At 42.6% G+C, this 26641-nt stretch overlaps 1 protein-coding gene across 5 annotated transcripts in view; it reads left to right on the plus strand.

Moving 5' to 3' along the window:
* Positions 1-26641, plus strand: part of COL27A1 (collagen type XXVII alpha 1 chain) — a 129670-nt gene that overhangs the window by 74387 nt on the left and 28642 nt on the right. For all 5 annotated transcript variants that reach the window (XM_039321566.1, XM_039321563.1, XM_039321567.1 and 2 more), the window contains 13 exons: positions 1900-1953; positions 2460-2513; positions 3742-3795; positions 4667-4720; positions 12184-12237; positions 14357-14401; positions 14509-14553; positions 15465-15518; positions 16763-16816; positions 17149-17202; positions 19152-19205; positions 19870-19923; positions 20674-20781. In XM_039321566.1, the coding sequence (XP_039177500.1) occupies positions 1900-1953; positions 2460-2513; positions 3742-3795; positions 4667-4720; positions 12184-12237; positions 14357-14401; positions 14509-14553; positions 15465-15518; positions 16763-16816; positions 17149-17202; positions 19152-19205; positions 19870-19923; positions 20674-20781 (738 nt within the window). The remainder of the gene's footprint in view (positions 1-1899; positions 1954-2459; positions 2514-3741; positions 3796-4666; positions 4721-12183; positions 12238-14356; positions 14402-14508; positions 14554-15464; positions 15519-16762; positions 16817-17148; positions 17203-19151; positions 19206-19869; positions 19924-20673; positions 20782-26641) is intronic.

The following is a 26641-nucleotide window of genomic DNA, read 5'->3' on the forward strand; positions in this document are numbered from 1 at the left end:
TGGAAAACATCAGCAATCGAGAGGCAATTTCCAAATATTTAGGGAAAGTGGTGTTCCAGTTCTGGGTCTTTCAGACTATGTCCTGCAGAGGCGTTCCATGAGAAGCATTCCAGAGTTGGGATTCAAACCCCACACGTTTTCTATCACTAGATCTTTGCCCCTACATTGGGGATTCCAGAATTTTCTTGCTATTAAGCTACCAGGTTCCATGGTCTGAAAACGTCAGATGGCCTTGATCCATTGACATCAACAAGATACTCATTTTATAGAGGTTCATCAGTCAAGATCACCCTTTTCTGCTATTCTAAGGAAGAGCATAATGAGTTGTCCAAACCCCAAAATATGAGGGTTTCTTGGTAGATGAGTAGGTAGGAAGGCAGATGAATAAGTAGACAGATTGGATGATAGATAGACAGACAGACAGACAGACAGGCGGACAGAGATAGATAGATGGACAGAGATAGATAGATGGATAAAGATAGATAGATGATAGATAGGTAGGTAGGTAGGTAAATAGATAGATAGATAGATAGATAGATAGATAGATAGATAGATAGATAGACAGACGGACAGACATGGAGATAAAGATAGATAGATAGACAGATAGACAGACAGACAGACAGACCATGGAGATAAAGATAGAGAGATTTGATAGATAGATAGACAGACAGACAGACGGACAGAGATAGATAGACGGACAGAGATAGAATGGATAGCGATAGATAGATGATGGATAGATAGGTAGATACATGAGGATAGATAGATGTGATAGACCAGGGGTCCCCAACCCCCAGTCCATGGACCGGTACCGGGCTGCAGCATGTCAGCAACTGATCCATATGAAGCAAATCCCCATCCTTGGGATGGAGGCAGCACACAAAACCATGCACTCTTCGGTCCGTGGAAAAACTTTTCTCCATGGAAACAGTCCGTGGTGCCCAAAAGGTTGGGGGCCTCAGTGATAGACAATTAGATGATAGATATAGATAGAATGGATGATAGATAGATAGGTAGGTAGGTAGGTAGGTAGATTGGATAGATGGGTAGGTCGATAGGTTGATAGATTACATGATAGGTAGGTAGATAGATTAGATGATTGATAGGTAGATAGGTAGGTAGGTAATTAGATGATAGATATAGGTAGATAGATAGATAGATAGATAGATAGATAGATAGATAGATAGATAGATAGATAGATTGATATGGATGGATAAAATGGATGGATGGATGGGTTATAAAAAGATAGGTAGGCAGGTAGGTAGGTAGATTTTTTTCTTATAAATTGGCATTGAAAATCCTGACTTGTGTCTACCACAGTCTTGCTTGTATGGCATCCTTGCTCCAATGCCTCTAAGCTGCTGCTAAACATTTTTGAGATGTTTATCACTGGCTGGGCTGAATGACCGGACCTTGAACTGAAACAGGATTTCCAGCATTGATCTTCTTCTTGACCTGATCATCACACAAGGCTCTGGTCTTCACGGGCCTCAATCAGACACGGTTTTTTTCTGCCTCAAGAGTGTGTCAGAACTCATCCAGTTGTGCGTGTTTGTCTCTTTCTCTTCTCCCCCCCCCCACCCCTGCATTTTGCTAGCTGGGAGGCCCCAAGAGGAAATGGTCCATGGAGGAAAATCCTAAATGTTAGCGCTCTCTCTGACCTTCACATCACGAGGGTCGCCTGTAATTTGTTCCTGCACTTGGAGCTCTTTGTCAAGCGTTCAGAGGCCCCACAGCTGGATTTGAAACGGAGAACAGCTGCTGTTTGTGCTGGGGGGGGGTCCAGCCTTTGAGGCAGGAAGAGTTTGCAGAAGATGCTGCCTAATTCAGCCAGCAAGGAAAACTCTTTTCTCTTTCTCCAATGCTTTAATAAATCTCAGTCCTTTCTCTCTCTCTTTCCAGGGTCTGATGGGGTTCATCGGTCCAATCGGGGAGCCTGGCGGCGTTGGGGAGAAGGTATGAAGGATGCTGGGATGCTTGTAGAAGCAGAATTGACCTGAGGAGGCCTTCTACTAAGAGCCCTCAAGGTTTTTTTGGGGGGGGGAGGACTATCATCGGCAGAAAGTCCCAAAGTGGTTCCTTGCGAATGTTGATGGCCAGTTTTCCTTCAGAACTTCAATATCCCTTGCTTGCAATCTTTCCCGGGCTTCTGTGGCCACCCCCTAGATCCTCGGACAAGATCTGATTGCTTTAGGAGTTACCAAAGGGTGCCATGCTGGCAGGCTCAAGCGTTCCTCCGCGATTTCAGTCCAAATGTTTGCACCCTTGTTTCACGATTTACCTCCACTGTTTTTGTCCTTTCGCCCCGGTCATCAGCGAGCTTGAGAAGTTGCCGTTGGCCAAGTTGGCTTCAAGCGAGCAGCGCTGAGGGCTGGTGGGTCACCCAAGCTGGTGACTTCTCTGCAAGGAGGTGGCCGTGTTTTGTGAATGGAAAGGTTGACCTCTGCTTCTCTTCTTCCTAGGGAGATCGGGGCACAGTTGGATCACCAGGGCCGATAGGCGTCAAGGGATCGATGGTAAGGAGTAAGTCTGCATTCTCTCACTCCTCCTCTTCCTTGAGAACTGGCACCTTGTGTTCTCACTACGATTTAGATGGTGTTGGCTACATATTCTACACAGTGGCAGCTCCTCCTCCTCCTCCTCCTCCTCATTCTTTCTTCTTCTTCTTCTTCTTCTTCTTCTTCTTCTTCTTCTTCTTCTTCTTCTTCTTCTTCTTCTTCTTCTTCTTCTTCTTCTTCTCCCCTTCTCCTTCCTCTTTCTTCTTCTTCCTCCTCCTTCTTCTCCTTCTCTTCTTCTTCTCCTCCTCCTCCTCCTCCTCCTCCTCCTCCTCCTCCTCCTCCTCCTCTTCTTCTTCTTCTTCTTCTTCTTCTTCTTCTTCTTCTTCTTCTTCTTCTTCTTCTTCTTCTTCTTCTCCTCCTCCTCCTCCTCCTCCTCCATCTTCTCTTTTTACATCTCCTCCTTCTCTTTTTTCATGACTTCTTCCTCCTACTCCTCGTCCTCCCCCTCCTCCTCCTCCTTGCCCTTTTTCTTTGTGGTCCATCAGGGAGCTTGACCTAAAGTCAAATTACCATAACTTCACGCTCATGTCCTCCAAGCAGGATTAAGCGCCTACTCAGTAATGGTTGCCTTCCCAATCATAGCAGCTTCCCAGCCCTGAGAAAACAGTCTGTTCTCTTTGATTAGGCCACCTTTGAAGTTTCTCTACGGGCCATTTTAAGGTCATTAACCATGAATGACCACCTCCTACACGCCTGGGTTTCTGTGACAGGGGTCAGAAATGTGGGGGGCTCCTCCATAGAAAAACAAGGAAAGACCCCAGGGCACAATCCGAAAACACAATCCAACTTGAAGGTTACATCACCCATAACCATAACTTGAAGGTTACATCACCCAGATTAGCACTTTAGAGAGATCTAGGCCAAAGTTTGCTTCCCCCCCCCCCTTTCCCCTTTGCCATCCACCCTAGAGAAACTGGACTGGGATGAATTAACCATGTAATAAATTAGGAACCTTTAATGTCTTCAAGGTTCTTTTAAAAACACTGCAGCTCAAAGGGGAACTTTAAATTTCCCTGGGTTTTATGCCATTGCAAGTTCGGGATCCTTTGGAAACTGAGTTTAGTGCTTCCGCTTACAGAATTCACAGTGATAATCTGTTCCCCGTTATCTGGGCGAAGATGTTATTTGGGTTGAATTTGCAGTAAGAACGGAGATCCTTTTCATGGACTTTGCTTTGATGTTCCAGGGTCATCCTGGAATATCAGGAGAAGTTGGAGACCCTGGCCCCCTTGGACCACCAGTAAGTGATTTCCGCCCCCCCCTTTGCAACAGCCCAAAGTCGTCTTCTCACTCTGTTTTCGATACTCATGAATTTTGTTCAAAGGAGGAAAAAAAAATCTGCCCAGTATAATTTGGAGCAAACTCTTGAAGAACACGGCTTAGGAATTATTGCCATCAAACCGTATTAGTAGCGCTTTATAAAGACTTAGTAAGACCACACCTGGAATCCTGCATGCAGTTTTGGTTACCACGATATAAAAAAAAAATGTTGAGACTCTAGAAAGAGTGCAGAGAAGAGCAACAAAGATGATCAGGGGACTGGAGGCTAAAACATATAAAGAATGGCTGCAGGAATTGGGTATGTCTAGTTTAATGAAGAGAAGGACTAGGGGTGACATGATAGCGGTCTTCCAATATCTCAGGGGCTGCCCCAAAGAAGAGGGAGTCAAGCTATCCTCCAAAGCACTTCCTGAAGGCAGGACAAGAAGCAAGGGATGGAAACTAATCAAGGAGAGAAGCAACCTGGAACTAAGGAGGAATTTCCTGACAGTTAGGACAATCAGTTGCCTCCAGAAGTTGTGAATGCTCCAACACTGGAGGTTTTCAAAAAGAGATCGGACAGCCATTTGTCTGAAATGGTATAGGGTTTCCTGCCTGAGCAAGGGGTTGGACTGGATGACCTCCAAGGTCCCTTCCAACTTTGTTATTCTATTCTATTCTATTTTTTTTTATTAAGGAAAAAGCCCAACATATTTCCCCAAAGCTTGTTTAGTTTCTTTCGACTTTGCCAACTAGAGGTTACCTCTTGAATGAGAACCTCACCCGAAAAATTCCATCTCAGAAGACCTGAATCCCAAGTTATTTTCTAATGTTGTTTCATCCTTTTCAAGGGCCCCCCAGGAGTCCGTGGCTCCCCAGGGATAAGAGGACCAAAAGGTCGACGGGTAAGTGCAATTTACTTTATTTTCTAGAGAATTTAGAACAGGAGCAATCCTTTAGGGCTCACCATAATCAAAAGTCCTCAGTCACAATGGTGACACATGGAGCAAGGTTTGGTGTGTGTGTGTGTGTGTGTGTATGTATGTCCCATTCGTCATCTTCAGGCTGGTGTTTTCGGCTTCGTGCTTCAAGGAGCAATGTGTGGTCTTAGCTGTTGCTAAGCTGTTGCTTAGCTTAGCTGTTGCTTAGCTGTTGCTACACTGCTCCTCGAAGCACGAAGCTGAAAACACCAGCCTGAAGATGATGAATGGGACTTTGTCGAAACGTCGCCAAGACACTTCCAATTTTACGCAGGAGAAAACCCCAATAACCAAAGATTTACATACAAACACCCGCGAAAACCTCAGAAAACACACACACACACACACACACACACACACACACAGACATTTTTTTAGATTGCTAACAAAGAATAAAGGGAGAACTGGAATAGCTATTTCGAGCTTCTTAACTCTCTTCAGCCAGACATACCCTTCTGAGATTCGAACCTGGGCTGTGTGCATGTTAGGAAAAAAAAGATTTCTTTCTCCCATATTTGGGCCGACAGGATGTATTAAAAAAAAACCCCAAACACTCAAGGTATGTATATAGATAGATAGATAGATAGATAGATAGATAGATAGATAGATAGATAGATAGAAAGAAAAATGAGGAAAAGAGCCAATCTCTTAAATATTCTGTACTGAAACTGCTTACCTTTAAGCTAGCCTAAACACCAAGCATGAAGAGTAACCATTCTACCCTACAAACAGATAGAAAGCATCAACCTCCTCTTCTGATGCCTTCTCTACTAGAATTGTAAAGCCAATTTAGGAACCTCTTGATACTTAAGGGACCACACAACCAATTTCTAGGATTATTGATTAAAAAACCACCGGTGTAGAGACACCGCACGGTGTCTTTGACCCATGTCTTTAGCTCTGAACTCTTCGTTCTAGCTCTCCTTCACTTTGCAAGCCTGAGTAGATGGTGACAACTGCAGCTTCAAATAACCCACAGTGAAATCCATTAAAGGGATAAAAAATCATGATTTTCCAGCTGCGGGAACTGCTACTGTGCAAATCTTTTCATGTTTTATTTCGGCCTTCCAGATCTTGAAATCCACTTGCCTGAACCTCACCCTACTAGTGGGGAGGTCCGTCTTCCATTAAACACCGTTCTAGACGTGTTCAAGGAGAAACGTTGGTTGGACTAGAGAGAAACACCCATTGGCTGGGCTTAAAAGATGCTTTCTGCCAGCTAGTTGAAAAGAGATATGGGCTGGATGAAATTCTGCAGTAGCCAACAAGAAGCTGGACAAGTGATTGATTGATGGATGGGTCTTTGGCGCAGCCAATTGTCTTATTTCTTGGTTATTTGTTAGGACTAGGAGGGAAATAACCATTGGTTGGGCTCAAAACTTGCTTTCTGCCCACCCAGTTGAAAAAAGATTGATTGGCTGGGATTCTACAGTAGCCAATCAGAAGCTGGACAAGTAATTGATTGACGAATGGGTCTTCTGCACAGCCAGCTGTCTTGTTTCTCAGTTATCTTTTTTTTTTTTTTTTTTAAGGAAAGGGAGATGCTCAGTTTTTTCCCTCCTACTAACAGAGCATTGAGTAGTTGGGGGCTTTCCACTCTTACTCTCTGTAGCAGGAAGAGCTATAATGGAGGAATGAGTTGACAAGAGGAACCCAGATCTCACCAGAAGGGATTCATGGAAAAAATATTCTGCAAATCTTTCGGAGCCAAAATAATCTCTGTCAGTGATGCTTAAATCTTCAGTATTTTGCACCACAAAGAGGTAATGGAGCCAGAAGGAAGCTTCTCTTTGGCTCCTGCTCTCTCTCTCTCTCTCTTTCCCCTTCCTTTTTCATAATTTTTTTCCCCCCGGTGCCAAGTCTGTATTTCCAGCAGCAACTTCACTGCAACTGCGGTTTTTTTTCCGGCAGCGTCTCTGCCAGACGTTCCCTACTGCATACAGCTCCCGTGCTTGGCTCCCCTTTCAGGAGATTTGTGATGAACGCACTCCAGAGCTGAAGCCTGGCGCCGGTGGCAACGTTTCCCAGCTGACCTCACCCCAAAAGTTTTGGAAAGTTGGGTTTTCCTAAGGTGGAAATCAGACCCAGCGGGGGGTCTCCCGTGGGGCCAGATTTGAAACAAGCGCTGCCATTCTGTACCTCGGATCCTCGACTCTGTTGCAGACCAAACAATTTTCCAAGACCTTCACCCTTCTGAACGGAGGCCAGATCGTCCACCATCCAGCCAAACTCCATATACCACAGTCTTTACAAAGGCTTCAATTAACGTCCATGATTTTGAAGGAATTGGGCCACAAAAGGAAAGCTGAGTGCCGAAGAATTGGTGCCTTCGCCTTGTGGTGTTGGAGAAGACTCATGGGAAGAGTCCCTTGGACTGCAAGGAGATCCAATCGATCAATCCTAAAGGTAACCAACCCTGACGGTCCTTTGGAAGGGCAGATCCAAGGTCAAATGCTTTGGCCACCAAATGAGAACAAAGGACTCCTTGGAAAAGACCCCGATGTTGGGAAAGATGGAAGTCGAAAGGAGAAGGGGATGGCAGAGGAAGGGATGGCTGGACGGTGTCATCGAGGCAATGGACGTGAATTTGAGCAAAGTCCGGGAGACCGTGGAGGAGAAGAAGGCCTGGCGTGCTTTTGTGAAGAGTCAGACGTGACTTAGTCAGTGGCACTCAAATATGTGAGCAACCGGCTCTCTGTGTGGATGCCGCTTCCGGAAGTCCGTTCTGGGCCTGGGCAACAAAAAATTAGCTGCCGGTTCTGCCAAACTGGTGCGAACCAGCTGGACTTAGTGACTGAACGACACAGCAAAAACAATAATAATAATTGCAAATCTTCCTCCATCATCCCAGTTCCTCATCAGGAACTGGTGTCTTCTTTTCAGTTTTTGGAATATCCAGGGGTTTTTCACATGGAGTTCCTCTGAATGGCTCGCTCTTCCTGGCCTATGGATAGCTCCTCACTGGCTTTCATTCCACATTCATTTTTTATTTGAGTGTGTCGTTTTAGGAACTTGGGTGTCCTGAGCAGTTACAGGAGACCACTTAAACATCACCAAATACTTCCTGAGATATTTTCTGCCATTTTTTGGAGACGAGTGATGGAAATAATAATGATAATAATGATGATGATAATAATAATGCAAGTATGTTAAAAAAAATAGCTGGGAAAGCAGATAATGACAAGACCTGGCAATGGCTAAGAGTAGGAAAGCTGAAGAAAGAGACCGAGGGACTAATTCTGGCTGCACAAGATCAAGCCTTAAGGACAAATGCATATAAAGTCAAAATTGAGAAGACAGCAACAGACAGTAAGTGCCGCCTGTGCAAAGAAGCTGAGGAAACAGTGGACCATCTGGTGAGCTGCTACAAGAAGATCACCCACAGACTGACTACAAGCAGCGGCATGACAAAGTAGCAACAATGGGGCATTGGAAGATCTGCAAGAAATATCATTTGCCTGCAGGCAAGAACTGGTGGGGGCCATAAAATAGAGAAAGTCGTAGAAAATGAAAATATTAAATTGCTCTGGGACTTTAGAATTCAAACAGACAAGCACCTGCCACATAACACCTTGGATTTAACAATTGTCGATAAGAAAGACAAAAAAGTCTGGATAGTGGACGTGGCAGTGCCTGGAGACAGCAGAATAGACGAGAAAGAACTGGAGAAGATAACAAAATACAAAGACCTACAAATAGAAAAAGAACGACTGTGGCAAAGGCAAGCAAGGGTAGTTCCAATAGTAATAGGCGCCTTGGGCGCAATCCCAAAACAATTGGAGCACTACTTGGACACCGTCGGCATTGACACATTCGCCATTAGTCAATTGCAAAAGGCGGCCTTACTGGGAACTGCTTCCATCCTGCGATGAGATCTGTAATACCATCAATTCAAACATCCACATCTGTCTATCCCAGGTCCTTGGGAAGGATTTGAGCAGGAGACCCTAACAGAATTATAGAATGACAGAATTGGAAGGGATTATCTCCATGAGAGTTTCTTAAATTGCTGGATTATCCACAGACCATGAAGGGTTTATTTATGGCTTTCCATGTCGGCGGAAAAACAGACAAATTGTGACTTTTTAACCAATCCCTGCCCTTTTCAGGAACTGGGTTCCCTACAGATCATCCCTGAACTCGACAAAATAAGGAAAAAAATTAACAATTTCCCTTCTTTGAAGTCACCCTCTATATTTCCCACAAGTCCCTGTGTCCTTCAGGGCATTGTGGGTAAGAGGGCAGGAGGCAAGATGGAACCCTCCAATTTGAGATAATTCCAACTTATTCCACTCAACAACGGATGGAAACTAACCAAGGAGAGAAGCAACCTGGGATTAATAAACTTCCTAACAGCGAGGACAATTAACTAGTGGAACAGCTTGCCACCAGAAATCGTGGATGCTCCATCACTGGAGGTTTTTAAGAAGAGACTGGACATTCACTTGTCCAAAATGCTAGAGGGTCTCCTACCTGAGGAGGGGGTTGGACTAGAAGACCTCCAAGGTCCCTTCCAGCTCTATTCTATTCTATTGTATTCTATTCCATTCCATTCCATTCCATTCTATTCTATTCTATTCTATTCTATTCTATTCTATTCTATTCTATTCTATTCTATTCTATTCTTATTGTATTTCTATTCTATTCTATTCTATTCTATTCTATTCTATTCTATTCTATTCTATTCTATTCTTATTGTATTTCTATTCTATTCTATTCCATTTCATTCCATTCTATTCTGATTGACTTGTCACTGGAAGAAAAGAATTGCATACATGTTTTTCCCCAATGGATACCCAAAGAGCTCTTTTAATCCCATTGTTTAGTAATTGTTTCATGAGAACAAGTCCTTAATTGTATTGACATTGCTCTCCCCTCCCTCTCCTCTTTTTTTGGTTTTGTTAAGTTTTTGAAGAAAGAAGCCCCCCCAGCTTAATCGTCTGCTGCTCTCTGCATCTGATCTCCCATCCAAAAACATAATTCAAGGCAGAATGGAAAGCCTTCCCTCACCCTGCTCTCTCTCTCTCTCTCTCTCTCTCTCTCTCTCTCTCTCTCTCTCTCTCTCTCTTTCTTCTCTGCTGCCGTTGTCGCAGAGCACAAGGGGATGACTCAGATCCTGGTTCTGATTCAGAAGCCCCGGTGTGATTTATGAGGGTCTCAAATTTAGCAATTATAGTGTTGGGATGGAAAAGAACTCCATGTCAAACTACTGGTGTGTGTGTGTGTGTGTGTGTGTGTGTGCGGGGAGGGGGGGTAGAAAACACCCAAACCCCAAACTAAAAACAGACGTTTTAAATCATTCTTCCTGCCGTAACAAAGACGGAACTTGAATGTTTGCACCAGGGAGGGGTGTTCGTTGTTGTTTGTAATGAGCCCCTGTTTTTTTCCTTTCCTTCCTTCCTTCCTTCCTTCCTTCCTTCCTTCCTTCCTTCCTTCCTTCCTTCCTTCCTTCCTTCCTTCCTTCCTTCCTTCCTTTCTTTCTTTCTTTCTTTCTTTCTTTCTTTCTTTCCTTCTTTCTCTTTTTGGTGCAATGATTTTAATCTCTCCCCTCCATTAATCCTCACCACATGCGAAATGTTGTGCATCCTTCAACATGGGGGTCTTTGCTTACACGGCGGCATGGCCTCTGCCCGATTAAATCCATGTGCCTGGAAAATGTCGCAGGGTTCTTGCAGGATCAGGTTTCCCTGGCTGGATGGAAACCTGGGTTCCTCTGCTGCTGGCAGGATGAGAAAAACTTGTCAAAGCTGACAGAAATCAGATAAGCCGAAGACCTTCCTGGAATCGGGGAGATGCTCTTCTTGTTGCTTTTGTGCAGTTTGGAACCCGTGGAGAAGACAGGGTGAAGGAAGCGTTTGGCGTGACTTGCTTCTGCTGGCGTCCCTTTCCTCTTCTGGGTGGTTCCCCACGCCGTCAAAGGAAGGCCATCTCTTAGTGGCCGCCCTGATAGAGGATCTGTCCCCAACCTGGTGATCCTTTCCTGCTTTAATAACAGCCATCCATCCCCCTGGCTCTGGGTCATCTCTTCTCCTGTCCCTTCAGCCTTGCCCTGCATTAAGGGAGCTCTTGGTGTATAATTTGACATTTCTGCCGTTGAGCTCTTGACCGGATGAAGAAATATATACGGTATCAAGGAGAAAATGAAAAGGAAAAGGCGAGATGAGAGGCAGGAGGTTTCTCTCCCCCCCCCCAAAATGGACCTATGGGTCAGAGTTTTGCTTGTTTTAGCAGACTGGTGTTCTTCTCCAATATCGTAAACCTATCTGTCTCTGTCTGTCTGTCTGTCTCTCTCTCTCTCTCTCTCTCCCTCTCTCCCTTCTCCCTCCTCTCTTTCTCCCTCTCCCATCTCTCCCTCTCTCTCCTTCTCCTTCTCTCTCTTTCTCTCTCCCTCTGTCTCTCCCATCTCTTTCTCTCTCTCTCTCTCTCTTTCTTTCTCCCTGCCTCTCCCATCTCTCTTTCCTTCCTTCCCTCTCTCTTTCTCTCTCTCTCTCTCCCTCCCTCTTTTTCCAACCCTCTCTCTCTTTCTCTCTCCCTCTGTCTCTCCCATCTTTCTCTCTCTCTCTCTCTCTCTCTCTCTCTCTCGTCGAACATTGATGTTCAGATCATGGATCATGGTTTGACACCAAATTTGAAACCTGGTGCTGTTTCCTCCTTCGCTCCTGACCAATCTGTACCTTAATAATTAGCCAGGTTCTAAAAGCTTGCTGAGATGCCTTCTCCCAGGAATGGGGCCATCTGGGAAGAAGACCCTGTCTCAGAAACGTTCCATGGGAGAGGTTCAGAAGTTCTTCAAATGATAAGAACTGATATCCCCACATTTCTTTTTCTTTGGGTAGCGTCGTGGCTAAACATTTGGACTTTTGGGGTGTCCGGATTCAAAGCCCTTCTTGACCAGGATGGTGGATTGTTCTTCTCCCTCACCTCACACAGCCAAGAAGGGAGACATCAGCTTCCATCATGGGAGCACAGGAGAGAGGTGGAATACTAAATGAATACACAGAAGGAAAAATGAGGGCTGCAGGTGCCTTTGAAATGGGGGGGGCTCCCCAAATTCAGCAACAGAGGTTGTCAATATAAAATAAATGGGTTAAGATTCTGGTGGGCTCCATATAACTCTAAAACGTGGCAGCTTTCTAGACCCACTCAAAATGGGAAAAGAGATGAAAATCTTCCTTTGGGTGATATTGAAGAGTTATTGCACTGCAGCCAACTGAAGGTATACACTAACATAGCTAATTAACAACCTGGATTAGATGCTTAGCATCAGACATGTACCTTTTTTTAGACCCTCTTTGCTCTTCTTTTTTCTTCTTCTTCTTCTTCTTTCTGGCATGTAAAGGGTGCGTTCATATTTGTGACCTGGGTGTGCTTTTTTCCATCTCTCCAAGGGCGCTCGAGGTCCCGATGGAACACCAGGCGAAGCGGGACCCCAGGGATCCAAGGTAAGGCATTGCCTCCGGCAATCAAAAATGCAGAGTCAGTCTTGGACACGTGCCAGAGTTGGCCCGTTGCAGTCCTGGAAGGCAGAGACTGGACCTTTTCCCGTGGTTCTGTGCCAGACCACAGGAATCAGGCACGGGAAGCGTGAACATCAAGTGTCTCTGCTGCTCCTACCATTCTGTCAGGAGATTTCTCCTTAGCTCTCCGTTGATTCTCTCTTTAATTAGAATAGAAACAGAGCTGGAAGGGACCAATGGAGGTGGACATAGAATCATAGGGCTGGAAGAGACTTCAAAGGTTTTCTAGGCCAACCCCCTGCTCAAGCCACGTGACCTTATACTATCTTGGCCAAATGGTTGTCTATTTCTGAAAGGCTCCAGTGATGGAGCATCACCTCCAGTGTGCCAGAAAGCCCTACAGGACAGGAATAACATTCTTTATATCTATCTATCTACCTATCTATCTATCTATCTATCTATCTATCTATCTATCTATCTCTATCTATCTATCTATCTATCTATCTATCTATCTATCTATCTATATCTCTATATCTATCTATCTATCTATCTATATCTATCTATCTATCTATCTATCTATATCTCTATATCTATCTATCTATCTATCTATCTATCTATCTATCTATCTATCTATCTATCTATATAACATTTTATTAATTTTCCAGTTTTACATTTAAGTATTTAGAAAGCAACGTGGTGACTGGGTTAATCAACAGTTCGATAACAAAATCTTTAGTGCAAATCTCAGGTTACAACATCAGATAGAATCAAGACCACGTGAAGTGTTAATACCACTTTACAATGCCTTGGTAAGGCCACACTTGGAATCCTGCATCCAGTTTTGGTCACCACGATGTAAAAAAGATGCTGAGACTCTAGATTAAAGAGTACAGAGAAGAGCAACAAAGATGATTAGGGGACTGGAGGCTAAAACATATAAGGAACGGTTGCTGGAATTGGATATGTCTAATTTAACGAAGAGAAGGACAAGGGGGGACAGAATAGCAGTGTTCCAGTATCTCGGGGGCTGCGCCAAAGAAGAGGGAGTCAAGCTATTCTCCAAGGCGCCTGAAGGCAGGACAAGAAACAACGGGTGGAAACTAATCAAGGAGAGAAGCAACCTGGAACTAAGGAGAAACTTCCTGACAGTTAGAACAATTAATCAGTGGAACAACCTGCCTCCAAAATCAGTGAATGCTCCAACACAGGAAGTTTTTAAGAAGAGACCGGACAGCCATTTGTCCGAAATGGTGTAGGGTTTCCTGCCTGAGCAGGGGTTGGACTCGATGACCTCCAAGGTCCCTTCCAACTTTATTATTGTTATTATTGTTGTTGTTGTTGTTATTATATATTTCTTCTCTTTTTCCCATAACATTTACTGTCTTGTATTCAAGCTAGTACAATTCTAGTTATATCCACTCAATAAAAACACCATTATCACATATATCAATCCATGTTTGGCTTATACATATCTTAATTACATTCAGTCTTCATAAACGATCCATAACCTGTTATTAATTTTTGCCCAATTTTTAGTTTCTCCTTAATATTCCCATTTAACAGAATCAGTGCGCTACCGAGCCCTACAGGACAGGAATAGCATTCTTGATTCTTCTACAGGAGAAAGAGAGTTGGGAAGTTTTTCTTCCTTGCCAAATACATAGACTGAGATTTAGTATTTCCTTCCACACAGACTGAGCACAGCCCGGCCCATATTCTCAACGCAGCTTCCCATTTCTCTTCATGGTCCATTAGAAAACTGGCCCAGAACCCATCTCCATATTGTTCTAGGGGTTGTTTTTTTTTTGCACACAGGATTTTTATTTATTTATTTATTTTTTTGCAGGAAGAGGGTTCTGGATATTAAATTTAATATCCTTTAGACTTTGGTCAACTTGGAGAATTCCACCACGTGTCCCTTTCCTCCCCCGTCGCCTTTAATTGTAGAGTGGATTTTTTTCCCCCCCTATGTTCTTGGGAGAAAGCAATATAAGGCTTGTAACTTGTAAATGGCCAGATGGGGAAAATGAAGAAAAATGAATTTTTCTAGCATATATTTTTTTTTAAAAAAAACCTCTCCCTTTTGTTATGATCTTATTCACAGGGCCACCCAGGTGATCCAGGTAAACCAGGACTGGACGGTCAAGAGGTACATTCGGCATTCTTGAAGGAATCTAAAACTGTTTGAGACGTTTGCGATCCGTTTGCAGAAGTCGCTCCGAACCTCACTCTGAATTCAAGTCTTTGTCTTTGCAGGGAAAGATTGGAGAAATGGGAGAGATTGGAACTCGTGGCTTCCCTGTAAGTCCATCTACCTTGCTTCATAACAAAAAGAATTAATATTTTATCAGAGACACTAGTGGAGAGAATCCATAGGAGATTATTTCTACCATTTATGGAGGTTGAGCCAGGCTAATAAAGTTGAATAAAGGAGAGTGTTTTTTTCCCCCTCCTTTAATTTTTCTAATTTTTCTCCCTTTTTTTTTTCTTCCCTTGGGTCTTGATTTCTGATTTTTCACCTTCGTTCATCCCACTTCTGTATTATTTTATTTTATTTTATTTATTTTATTTTATTATTTTATTTTATTATTTTATCTTCTTCCCCTTCCCCTTCCCCTTCTTCTTCTTCTCCTTCTCCTTCTCCTTCTTCTTCCCCTTCTTCTTCTTCTCCTTCTCCTTCTCCTTCCTCTTCTTCTTCTTCTTCTCCTTCTCCTTCCTCTTCTTCTTCTTCCTCTTCCTCTTCCTCTTCCCCTTCTCCTCCTTCTCCTTCTCCTTCTTCTTCTTCTTCTCCTTCTTCTTCTTCTGCCATTTCCGTTATCGGATGTTGGTGATCCTGTTGGCGATCCTGTTTCATTTTATTTTATTTTATTTATTTAATTTTATTTTATTTAATTTTATTTTATTTTTAAAGTTCTCACTAAGCTTGGTATACTTTCCTCCCGTCGGTTTTGCCTTAACGCTCAAGGATTTCAAAAGCAAATTTCCCTGATATAATTAACTTTCATGCATTGTTGGTAATGGTACCGGTGGGTTGAAAAAGTCATTGTTTTTTTTTTGTTTGTTTGTTTTTGTTTTTAACCTCCCTCCTGCTCAGTTATAAAACTGAATTACTTAATTTAAAGAAGAGGAAAAATTGGAAGGGCAATTAAATTTAGGAGAGAAATTGCCTCTCATTTAGAGCTTGGGCTGTTCATTGGCTTGTTTCATTGTAGGGCATCCAAGGACCTTCTGGACCACAAGGAGCGAAAGGGCCTCCTGGAGATTTGGCAAGTACCACAAATGAACCTCTACTTTGGTCTCCACCCCTGTCCACTCTTCAACCCCACTTTTCATTATTCCTGTCTGAGCAGCTTGGGGAGAGAGTATTCTTCAAAGGAGACCCAGCATTAGAATAGAATAGAATAGAATAGAGAAAAGGAATAGAATAGAATATAGAATAGAACAGAATAGAATAGAATATAGAATATAGAATAGAATAGAATAGAATAGAATAATAGAATAGAATAGAATAGAATAGAAGAATAGAATAGAATAGAATAGAATATAGAATAGAATAGACTAGAATAGAATATAGAATAGAATAGAAGAATAGAATATAGAATAGAATAGAATAATAGAATAGAATAGATAGAATAGAAATAGAAATAGAAGAATAGAATAGAATAGAGCTGGATGGGACCTTCAAGGTCTTCTACTCCAGCCCACTGCTCAAGCAGGAGAACCTATACCATCCCAAACAAGTGACTGTCTAGCCTCTTCTTAAAAATCTCCAGTGATGGAGCACCCACCATTTCTGGAGGCAAGCTGTTCCACTGGTTAATTGTCTCACTGTCAGGAGGTTTCTCCTTAATTCCAGGTTGCTACTCTCCTTGGTCAGTTTCCAACCATTGTTTCTCGTCCTTCCCTCTGGTGCTTTGTTGAATAACGTGACCCCCCCTCTTCTTTGTGGCAGCCCCTCAAATACTGGAATAGTGCTATCATGTCTCTCCTATTTCTTCTTTTCTTTAGACTAGCCAAACCCAAGTCCCACAGCCGTTCTTCGTATGTTTTAGTCTCCAGGCCTTGGATCACCTTAGTTGCTCTTTTCTGATTTTTTTTTCCAAACTCTCAACCTCTTTTTTGTTGATAGGGTGACCCAAATTGGCTGCAGTCTTCCGAGTGTGCTCTCGCTAGGGTTTTACAGAGCGGTACTAATTACTTCGCGTGATCTTGGTCCTTTGCCTTGGTCCCTTCCCTTGACACTTTGGCCAAAATGAGGTCTGCTCTGAAGACGCCAGAGTTGGACCCAGCACCTGCATTTGATTTAATCTGATGAAAAGCAAATGAAGGAAAGACGGTCCTTGTGATAAAACAGAAATTGCGACTTGATTGAAAACCTTGGAGGGACAGTCAGAAATGATTCTGTGCATGTGGCATCTCTGGGCAATCTGTGTCCGTCCCGTTTAAGATTCCTGGTCTGGTTGAGGAGAAGGCTGTGCATGTCCTTAACTCTGTGGGCCTGTCTTTTCAGGGACCTCAAGGCCCACCAGGACCACCGGGCCTTTTGGGAGAAATTGGACATAAGGTAGGATGTGATTTCCACCTCCTTTTTGTTTTTTTGGATAATGCTCTTTGAATTTCCTGGAATCTATCCAGCTGTTGGGAATCCTCAAAAAACCCAAACTGGGAGATGCATCCTGTATTAGAAAGTCAGGGCAGACAGAAGATGGTTGATATCAAGAGCAGAAGACCATCATTAAAAAAAAAACACCTGATTGTGATTTTGGAAATGAAAGGTTTACTATTCAGCTATTTCCCTCTGAATTCTGGGTAAAAAGAAGCAGTCTCATTGATCCTCTCCAACGTGTTCTGTGTTGGGTCTTCTTTCCTATTTATTTTTCCCCCCTCCTCTTTAAGGGACCTCCTGGTGCACCAGGACAGCGAGGACTTCCAGGAGAAACTGGGATGAAGGTAAGGGAGAGAGAAGAACTTCCCTTCTCTTTAGGTGAACCAAGACTCTGTCTCTCTTATGATGCTGCTGAATATGTTGTGGTTGATGACCCAGGTCATGGCTGTATGAAGGCAGAGGAAGGGGCTCCGTGGGGTTTATGAGCCAAGATCTGATCCAAGAGTTTGATCATTTTTGACATAAATCAGGGATGGGAAGGAAGGAAGGAAGGAAGGAAGGAAGGAAGGAAGGAAGGAAGGAAGGAAGGAAGGAAGGAAGGAAAAAAAGAAAAGGATAGGATAGGATAGGATAGGATAGGATAGAGCTGCAATAGGGACCTTGGAGGTCTTCCAGTCCAGCCCGCTGCTCAAGGAGGAGAACCTATTGTCACAGATAAGTGACTGTCCAGTCTCTTCTTAAAAATCTCCAGTGATGGAGTGCCCACAATTTTTGAAGGGAGGGAGGAAAGAAGAATGAATGGATGGATGGAAGGATGAATGGAAGGGAGAGAGGCATGGAGAAAGGGTAGAAAGATCACACTTTGCAGTTCAGTTATGAGATTCCCTTCCTTTCCCTTCCATTCCATATTCTATTCTATTCTATTCTATTCTATTCTATTCTATTCTATTCTATTCTATTCTATTCTATTCTATTCTACTCCTATTCTGTTCTATTCTATTCTATTCTAGTCTAGTCTAGTCTAGCCTAGCCTAATCTACTCTACTCTACTCTACTCTACTTTACTCTATTCTATTCCATATTCCATTCCATTCTATATTCCATTCCATATTCCATTCCATTCCATATCATTATATATTCCATTCCATTCCATTCCAATCAATTAAATTCCACTTCCTTCCAGCTTCTTGTGCTTTTCTCCTCCAAGTGGTCTGTTTGCTTTGGAAAGCCTCCCAAGTCATTGCTGGACCTTTTGAGGGTCTCTCTCTGTCTCTTTTTTCAGCTCTATTGGTCCTGCATAATGTTTAGCCACCCCCTCATTTTACCCTCTCAGGAATACCCCCCCCCCTTTATTTGCCTGGCTTTCCAGCTCCTCCAACAGACAGACTCCTGGAGAGCTAGCTCATGTTTCAAACAGGAAGCGTGTTTTTTTCCATCTTTGGGAGAAGTCTTCAGCCTTCCTTCTAAAAATCATGTGTGCCCACGGTTAGGATAAGTGGTACAGCTGCTCCTTCAAGGAACTGCATTTTGGAGGGGGGGGGGAAACCTCTTAAAAGACAGCATTGAAGCAAACAATCCAAATTTACATCTTCCATGAAGTTCACAACTTCTCTTTTCGTCAGATGGTTCCTTCTGCCTTCCCAGAATTGCCGTCTGCTCCGTTAATTTCCTTTGAATGAGCTTTATTTATTTCTGCATTTAACTTACAGTATGATGTTTTTTTTTCTCCTATTGCAACCTCCAAATCAGTTTTCAGTTCTTATTTGTTGCGATATGAGCAGGTGTATCTTTGCTTTTAAGATTGTGGGGTCCTTCTCTTCACTAGACTAGCCATGCCCAATTCCTGCAACCGTTCTTCATAAGTTTTAGCCTCCAATCCCCTCATCATCTTTGTTGCTTTTCTCTGCACTTTTTCCTAGAGTCTCATGGTCTTTTTTATAGTGTGGTGACTAAAACTGGTTGCAGTATTCTAGGTGTGGTCTTGCCAAGGCTTTATAGAGTGGCATTAGTACCTCACATGATCTTGATTGAATCCCTTTGTTAATGCAGCTTAGGATTGTGTTGACTTTTTTATTTGCCTTTTTAGACTATCAGCTGCATCCCTTATATTATAGGCTGGAACATTATCTTATAGATTCTACCCTTTGTATTATAAGCCCCACTTCTTATGCCAAAAATCTGACTTTCTGATATCCTTCTTCATACATTGTTCTTCATACATGTTCCTACCTCTTCTTAATATGTCTTTAAAGGTAGCTTCAAAAAAATCTCTTCTCTTCTTACTGTTCCTTAGGGTGATCTTGGTCCACTGGGGATTCCTGGAGAGCAAGGATTGGTTGGCCAACGGGTAAGTACAAACTATCCATGATCCTCTCCCTCTAGTTGCATGGACATGTTGACATTTATTGTCCCAATAAGATATGTGGATTTTAGGATGGTTCCAAAAGAACTATGGAGTCCTTGGTGCTCTCTAAGCTTGGTGGTTTGCTTGCAAATGTTTCACTACCTTACTAGGTAACATCATCTTTATTGTTGAATGTGGGGTTTGCTCCCAGGGATGATGATGATGTTGCCTAGTTGGGTAATGAAACGTCTACAAGGAAACCACCAAACTCAGAGAGCACCAAGGATCCACAGTTCAACTCGGAGCTCCCTAGAGTCTCTTCAATTTGTTCTGAAGTCCTTGCTTCTGCCAAATTGGATTTCATCCTGTGGGCAGGTCAAGACTTTTTTTTTTCTCGACACTGAAGGAAGGTTCATTTTGAGCATCAGCAGGTTCCAAATGGAAGGTTGGGATTTGCTCATGGTGAATTTTGAAGTTCTCTAATGGTGGGAACGTCAAGAGGTGAGATCAAGTCTTGCTGTAAACGTTGGCCCCTTCTAATGCCATCATTAGGCTCTGAAATAAATAAAGCTCATTCAAAGGACATTAATTTGGGTGTACAGCAAAGGTAGAAGGAACTAACTAACCAACCTAGAAGTTCTAAAGATCTTTCCATGTTTCTTATAAGGGAGAACCTGGCCTTGAAGGAGACAGTGGCTCAGCAGGACCAGATGGACTCAAGGTATCTTGGTTTTCTTCTTCTGGTTTGTTTAGAACCTGATCTTGTTTCTCTGACTCTCACTTCCCCAAGGTCTTCTTCTCTAGGATAAATCTGAAAAAAAAAACCCTCTTAGAAAAGTTCCCTCTAGAAGGCCTGTTTATTTATTGCTCTGTTTCCTTTTTCATTGGACTCTGAGATTACCAGAATCCAGTTTTTCCATTCCAGGAGGAAATAAAAAGTCCATCTATAACATCCTGCTCTCTCTATATATATATTTTAAAAAATCCTCCTGTAATTGTCACTCCAGGCAGGTATTCTGCTGTAGAATCACTCAAGATTAGACCAAGAAGAATCTCTTTTTAAGAGAAGTCTCTTTATTTTTGCTTTCTTTTTCTTCTTCTTCTTTTTTTCCTTCACTTTAGATGGATTTCATCTGTGGAGGTCCCTGCAGGTAGAAAAACTTGCATCTCAAGGAGAGCAAAGTTCTAACTATTTGTACCTTTTTAAAAAAGAAAACGTGCAGGGAGTTTTTTCACTGTTCCATTTGGATGAGTCTGTAGACCCAGCGGTCAAATCTTCTTTGATTTTTTTTTGATTGATTTATCTTTTGTAAGACTTCCCTGTTTCAGACAATCCTTCTTGTATTTCGACACACAAGCAGAGGAGAAAGTGGTGAATGCAGAGGCAGAGAAAAGCTGTGAGATTGTGCAGTGGCTGCCATCCTTCTTCCTGAACAAACGGAAAAGCGTGTTACCCATTTCTCTCTTTCAGGGAGACAAAGGGCAACCAGGCCCAGAAGGGGAACGTGGGGACAAAGGGCAAGGAGGGGACCAAGGAAAAGAAGGCCCCCCTGGCGTTCCTGGAACCCCGGGCATCCGAGTAAGTATGAAAAGTTGGTTGATGTCTCTTCCGCCTTGTTGGACTCACATTGACTGTTGGTGGAGATGCTATGCTGTGTGAGACAAATTCCTTGTGTCTCCAATCACACTTGGCCAATCTATTCTGTTCTGTTCTGTTCCGTTCCATTCCATTCCATTCCATACCGTCCTATTCTATTCTATTCTGTTCTGTTCTGTTCTGTTCTGTTCTGTTCTATTCTATTCTATTCTATTCTATTCTATTCTATTCTATTCTATTCTATTCTTAATTCTCTATTCTATTCTATTCTATTCTATTCTATTCTTATTATTCTATTCTGTTCTGTTTTGTCCTATTCTATTATAAATTTTATTCTATATTCTATTTTATTCTATTCTTTCTAATTATTCTATTCTGTTCTGTTCTATTCTATTCTGTTCTGTTCTGTCCTATTCTATTATAAATTCTATTCTATATTCTATTTTATTCTATTCTTTCTAGTTATTCTATTCTATTCTATTACATTACATTATATTACGTTACATTACATTACATTCTCTATTCCATTCTCTATTCCATTCTCTATTCCATTCTCTATTCTATTCCATTCCATTCCATTCCATTCCATTCCATTCCATTCCATTCTATTCTATTCTATTCTATTCTATTCTATTCTATTCTATTCTATTCTATTCTATTCTATTCTATTCTATTCTTGTTTTTCTTTGAAGATGCTTCGCTTCTCATCCCAGGAGCTTCTTCAGCTCTGACCGGATGGTGGGGAATGGAAGGATTTATACTCCTTGCAAACAGCCGGTCATTTGTCTTCTTTTAGAGAGTCCTGGAGGCCACTTGGAGGCTTATCTGTGTCCTCAGGGTCACCTGAGCGGTGCAAATGGGTGTGGAGCCTTCTTGGCTGCAGGATGTTTACTGCCCTGGGTCCCTTCCTTGTTGAAGACGGGCGCAGGCTGTTGGGGAAGAGTCTATGTTGTCTACATCTCAAACTGAAGCGCAAACAGTTCCTGCAAAGTTTTCTGGAAATCCATTCATCCTCCCTCCCCCTTCGAAGGGGGTTCATCCCAAAGTGCACAGCTGAATGTCTATGGAGATTCTCAGCCCTCCAGGTTGTCCCAAGGGTGCTTTTTCAGGAGGCAACTGGACTTCCTTTGTTTTTTTCTTTGAAGACCATAAACCTCCAGGTTTCGCCTAATCTCGCTGCAAGGGAACCCAGTTTCCCCATTCCCTCTGTATTAAATTGAAGTGAGCCAGCTTTTCAATGTTGCTGAGCATTGAGGCTTTCCCCCCCACCCCATAATCAGCTGCGTTTTGTGTGCCATGAGTATGAACTAATCTGACTTTCCAAGAAAATAATTGTGAAGCCCGCCAAAAGTGTAACACATCGTGCCGGGGAAAAGAGACTTTGGTTTTGGGTTTTTTTTTGGCCATTTCTTTGTAGCAAGGAAGGGAGCTCCGTTCTTCCTTGTCTCTCGTCCTCACCACTGCGTATTTACGGAGGAGTTCAGAATGGACCATCGGTCCTCTGGCGCTTTTTTGAGGAACCACAACTTCATCTGGAGCTCTTCAGCCCTGGAGATCCGCGCGCGTTTCTGGTTTCTCCCACTGGGCTCAAGGCACAGAGTTTCCTTGTGACAGGGGAACCGAACGGCTGCCAGGCTTGGCCTGGCACGTTGGCAGTGAGGCCCATGGTTTACAAAACATAATTTCTGTTTTGCTCGCTGTGGTTTGGGGTGATGAATGGATAAGCAGAGCGGTGGAGACAGGAGTCAAATTATGCAGCTGAAGGCGAGGGGGCGGAATCAAATGTTGGAGCCTGTTTTCCACCTCACGTCAGTCTTGTTTGTGCTCCTTTGCACGACACATTTATTTTTATATCTTTTCTGCCTTTCTCTTCCCGTTTCTTCCAAATCTACATTTTGATTGACTTTTTTAGGCTAGCCTACAGATCTCCATATACATTTGATCTTTCAAGCGTGTTCGTTCGTTGGAAAGCTCCCACCATAGTAGATTTTTATTTATTTTTTAGTCAAGAACTCTTAGCAGAAAATGTGCGCAAGCCGAAGACAATGGCTTCTCATTTTGCCTATTACTTGTGGAAGTGTACTTTGGGTTAGTTCCCGTTTAAAAAAAAAAAAAACGGGGAAAGAAATTAAAACTTTGGGGCGTTCCTGGCTGGGAGAGGTTGTACTATGATGTTGTACTTGGTTTCTAGACAACCACATGGATGTGAAAGAATAGGAGCCAAGTAATAATTAAGTCTGAGACATGAGTAAGTAGGTCTCTCTTATTTCACCATTTTTAATGTGACGTATGGGTACAGTGTCTAGGATAGATCTAAACTCATCAAGAAAACAGCCATTTCCGTGTCTTCAGTAGACAGGAAAGAGTAGACGTGGCTTCAGGATCTTGGTGAGGGGTGTCCAACATGATTTTCACTTCTGCTTCAGGGGACCTTCTCCAAACATCCTTCAAACACCATCACGAGCTTCTAGAAACCATTGTATGGCACATCTTGCAGATTGAATTGCAGAATTACAGAATAACTGAATTGGAAGGAATGTTGGAGGTCTTCTAGTCAAAAGCTTTGCTTGAGCAGCAGACCCTGCCTCATTCTAGACCCTGGGGGGGATAACTCTATCTTCTGGACATCCATGAAATGTAAACTTTGGAGACCTTTGGAATGGAATGGAATGGAATAGGGAATAGAATAGAATAGAATGGAATGGGATGGAATAGAATAGAATAGAATAGAATAGAATAGAATAGAATAGAATAGAATAGAATAGAATAGAATAGAATAGAATAGAATAGAATAGAATAGAATATGGAATGGAATGGAATAGAGAATAGAATAGAATAGAATAGAATAGAATAGAATAGAATATATGGAATGGAATAGAGAATAGAATAGAATAGAATAGAATGGAATAGAATAGAATAGAATAGAATAGAATAGAATAGAATAGAATATATGGAAAGGAATGGAATGGAATAGAATAGAATAGAATAGATGGAAGGGACCTTGGAGGTCTTCTAGTCCAACCCCCTGCTCAGGAAGGAAACCCCATCCCATTTTGGAAAAATGGCTGTCCAGTCTCTTCTTAAAAACTTCCAGTGTTGGAGCATTCACTGCTTCTGGAGGCAGGTTGTTCCACTGGTTAATTGTCCTCACTGTCAGGAAGTTTCTCCTTAGTTCCAGGTTGCTTCTCTCCTTCATTAGTTTCCATCCGTTGCTTCTTGTCCTGCCTTCAGGCGCTTTGGAGAATAGCTTGACTCCCTCTTCTTTGGGGCAGCCCCTGAGACATTGGCAGATATTGGAAACCTTAAGAAGATTTCCAAATCCATGTGAATACGAGAGAGAAAACCCCATTATTAATGGAACGGACTTCCATTGCACTCCAGCGATTCAACTTCTTTTTTTTTTAAAAAAAAAATAAAATTCTGAATGTTTGGCTCCAGTTTCTGATGCGACGAGGCTCAATCTTTTTGACAGTGTTGATTTTTCATTTCGGTCAGCTGTTTCACCCATGACTCAGCTTTTAGATCATGATCTTTTGAACAGAAAGTACTTTTTTTTTTTTTTTTTTAATACTCCCTCTGTCATCTGGGGCCCAGCCTAGTGGCAGGTTTCCTGCAGCAATTCATGAGAATTCTCTAGCAGGAACTCCCAAGAATTTGGTTGAAGGAATGAAAGAAAGTAAGAAAAAAAAAAACAACCACCCAAAAAAAACAGTACCTAAATAAATACACGAACCCTCCATCTGTGAATCAGTGCTGGGAAAGCACAGTTCTTCTTTTGCAATTCAGAGGAGAAGAAAATAGATATAGCATCTTCCTTCTGTATGAATTGGCAGGAATGTTTTGCTTGGGGACGTTGAATCCAAGATTTGGACTGAATTTGTTTCCAAGCTGGAACAAGCAACTCTGAAATGAATTCGTAAGATCTAGCATATTCTGTCCCTAGATTCCAGCCTAGGGTTCCCTGTCTTTTTCTCTCTCTCTATCCCCAAATTCTTATCTTGGAGAAATTGATCTAGAACTAGCCTAAGGGAGTTGGTGAATGAGTGATTTGGAACGGAATTGTGTGTGTCTTTTCTCAGGCCAGTGACTTAATCTCTGTTAAATCCCTTCTTCCCTCCCACTTGAGATTCTAAGGAAAGATTCGTTCCATGTAATTGAGGGAGAAAGAGAGCAGCTGCCAATGTAGATCGTATCAGATCGGAGGAAGGAACTACGTGATCTACTCTGGCGTCTTCCAGTCTTCTCGGTGCCTTCTAGAAGCACGTTGAGGTTTTCTGCCAAACTGGATCAAGGTGTGAGTGGAGAACCAATCCTGGATTTGTCCCTCTTCTTGTTTTGGATCATCTTCCTTTCTAGGACTCTTTCAGTCCAGATACTTAGATGACTTTATTGGAAGGACTATCATCTATGGGGTGCTCTCTGAGCTTGATGGTATTCTTGTAGGTGTTTCATTACTCCTCCATTACATATGGATGTTTCCTAGTTGGGTAAAATAGAGTAGAGTAGAGCAGAATAGAATAGAATAGAATAGAATAGAATAGAATAGAATAGAATAGAATAGAATAGAATAGAATAGAATAGAATAGAATAATAGAGTTGGAAGGGATCTTGGAGGTCTTTTAGTCCAACCCCTTGCTCAGGTACGAAACCCCATACCCAGTGGTGGGATTCAGCCGGGTTGCACCACTTTGGCAGAATCGGTAGCTAATTTTTTGTTGCCCGGGTCCAAAATGGACTTCTGGAAGCGGCATCCACACAGAGAACCAGTTGTTCACATATTTGAATGCCACTGCTGCCTATACCATTTCAGTCAAATCATCTGCAAGAAGACCACCAAGCTCAGAACTACTGTATATAAACAGGGAGCAGGCCACCCTCACTAGCACTGATGATGTTCCCTAGTTGGGTCATGAAACATCTGCAAGAAACCCACCACGCTCAGAGAGCACCCAGGATACCCCAGGTCAACCCTGAGCTACCTATATTCTGTTTGATTGGGACCAACATCTTCTAGGGATCTACATTGTCTCTTATTCCTTACATTGGAGATGGCTTCTATCTTGAGAAGCACATACTGTACAGTCTTCTCTTGTTCTTCTGGGAAGTCTTCCATCTTCTTGAACGGTCAGATGATGCCCACCTGAACCTCCTCTCTATGTGTCCGTTCTTCTTTTAGAAATTTTGCCGAGAACTTGTCTTTGAGCGTCTTCTTATCTAGGCCTTAAATGGTCAAGCTGGCTGGAAATTTGGGGAAGGCTGTTCAGTGTCTTGAGGTTTCCTATGACCACACGGAGGAATCAGCTTTTCCCACATTCAGCAATTCCATTTCATTCTTCCCGATCTGAAGCTATAAGTTCCTAATTCTTCCATGAGGGCTTAGTCATCGTGACTGAGAGAACGCAGACAAAACATGTTTCTGATGAGTCTACAAGTAGTTAGGTCATTGAGGGACTAGCTCTCTAATTCAGCTAATTTCCTGGAGACATTCTGGCCATGGTCTGTGTGAACCAGGATTTCTCTTGAACAATCGTTGATTAAGGTTCTTGTAGGACCAGCTGGACTGTAATAGGAAATGACAGGAAATCTGGAGAGTGTCTTCATGTCTCTATTTAGTGACTATGTGGATGCTTTGTACGCGTCCATTTCTTGGTTTAGGTGTCAGTAATATTTGTTACCTCCAAATCTAAAACAATGGCAACCGGCCTACTTTCCATTGAGGATCTGTCTAGTGCACAAACCGTAAGATATCTACTGGCTTCCTCATATCCTGGACGTAAACTTTTTCAACTTCTCCCCTCAAGACGCCGCTAGAGAGCATTGCATGCCAAAACAACTACAGAGA

This window comes from Crotalus tigris, unplaced genomic scaffold (genome assembly GCF_016545835.1).
Source record: "Crotalus tigris isolate CLP2741 ecotype Arizona unplaced genomic scaffold, ASM1654583v1 scf7180000023746.1698619, whole genome shotgun sequence".
Taxonomy (NCBI): Eukaryota; Metazoa; Chordata; class Lepidosauria; order Squamata; family Viperidae; genus Crotalus; species Crotalus tigris.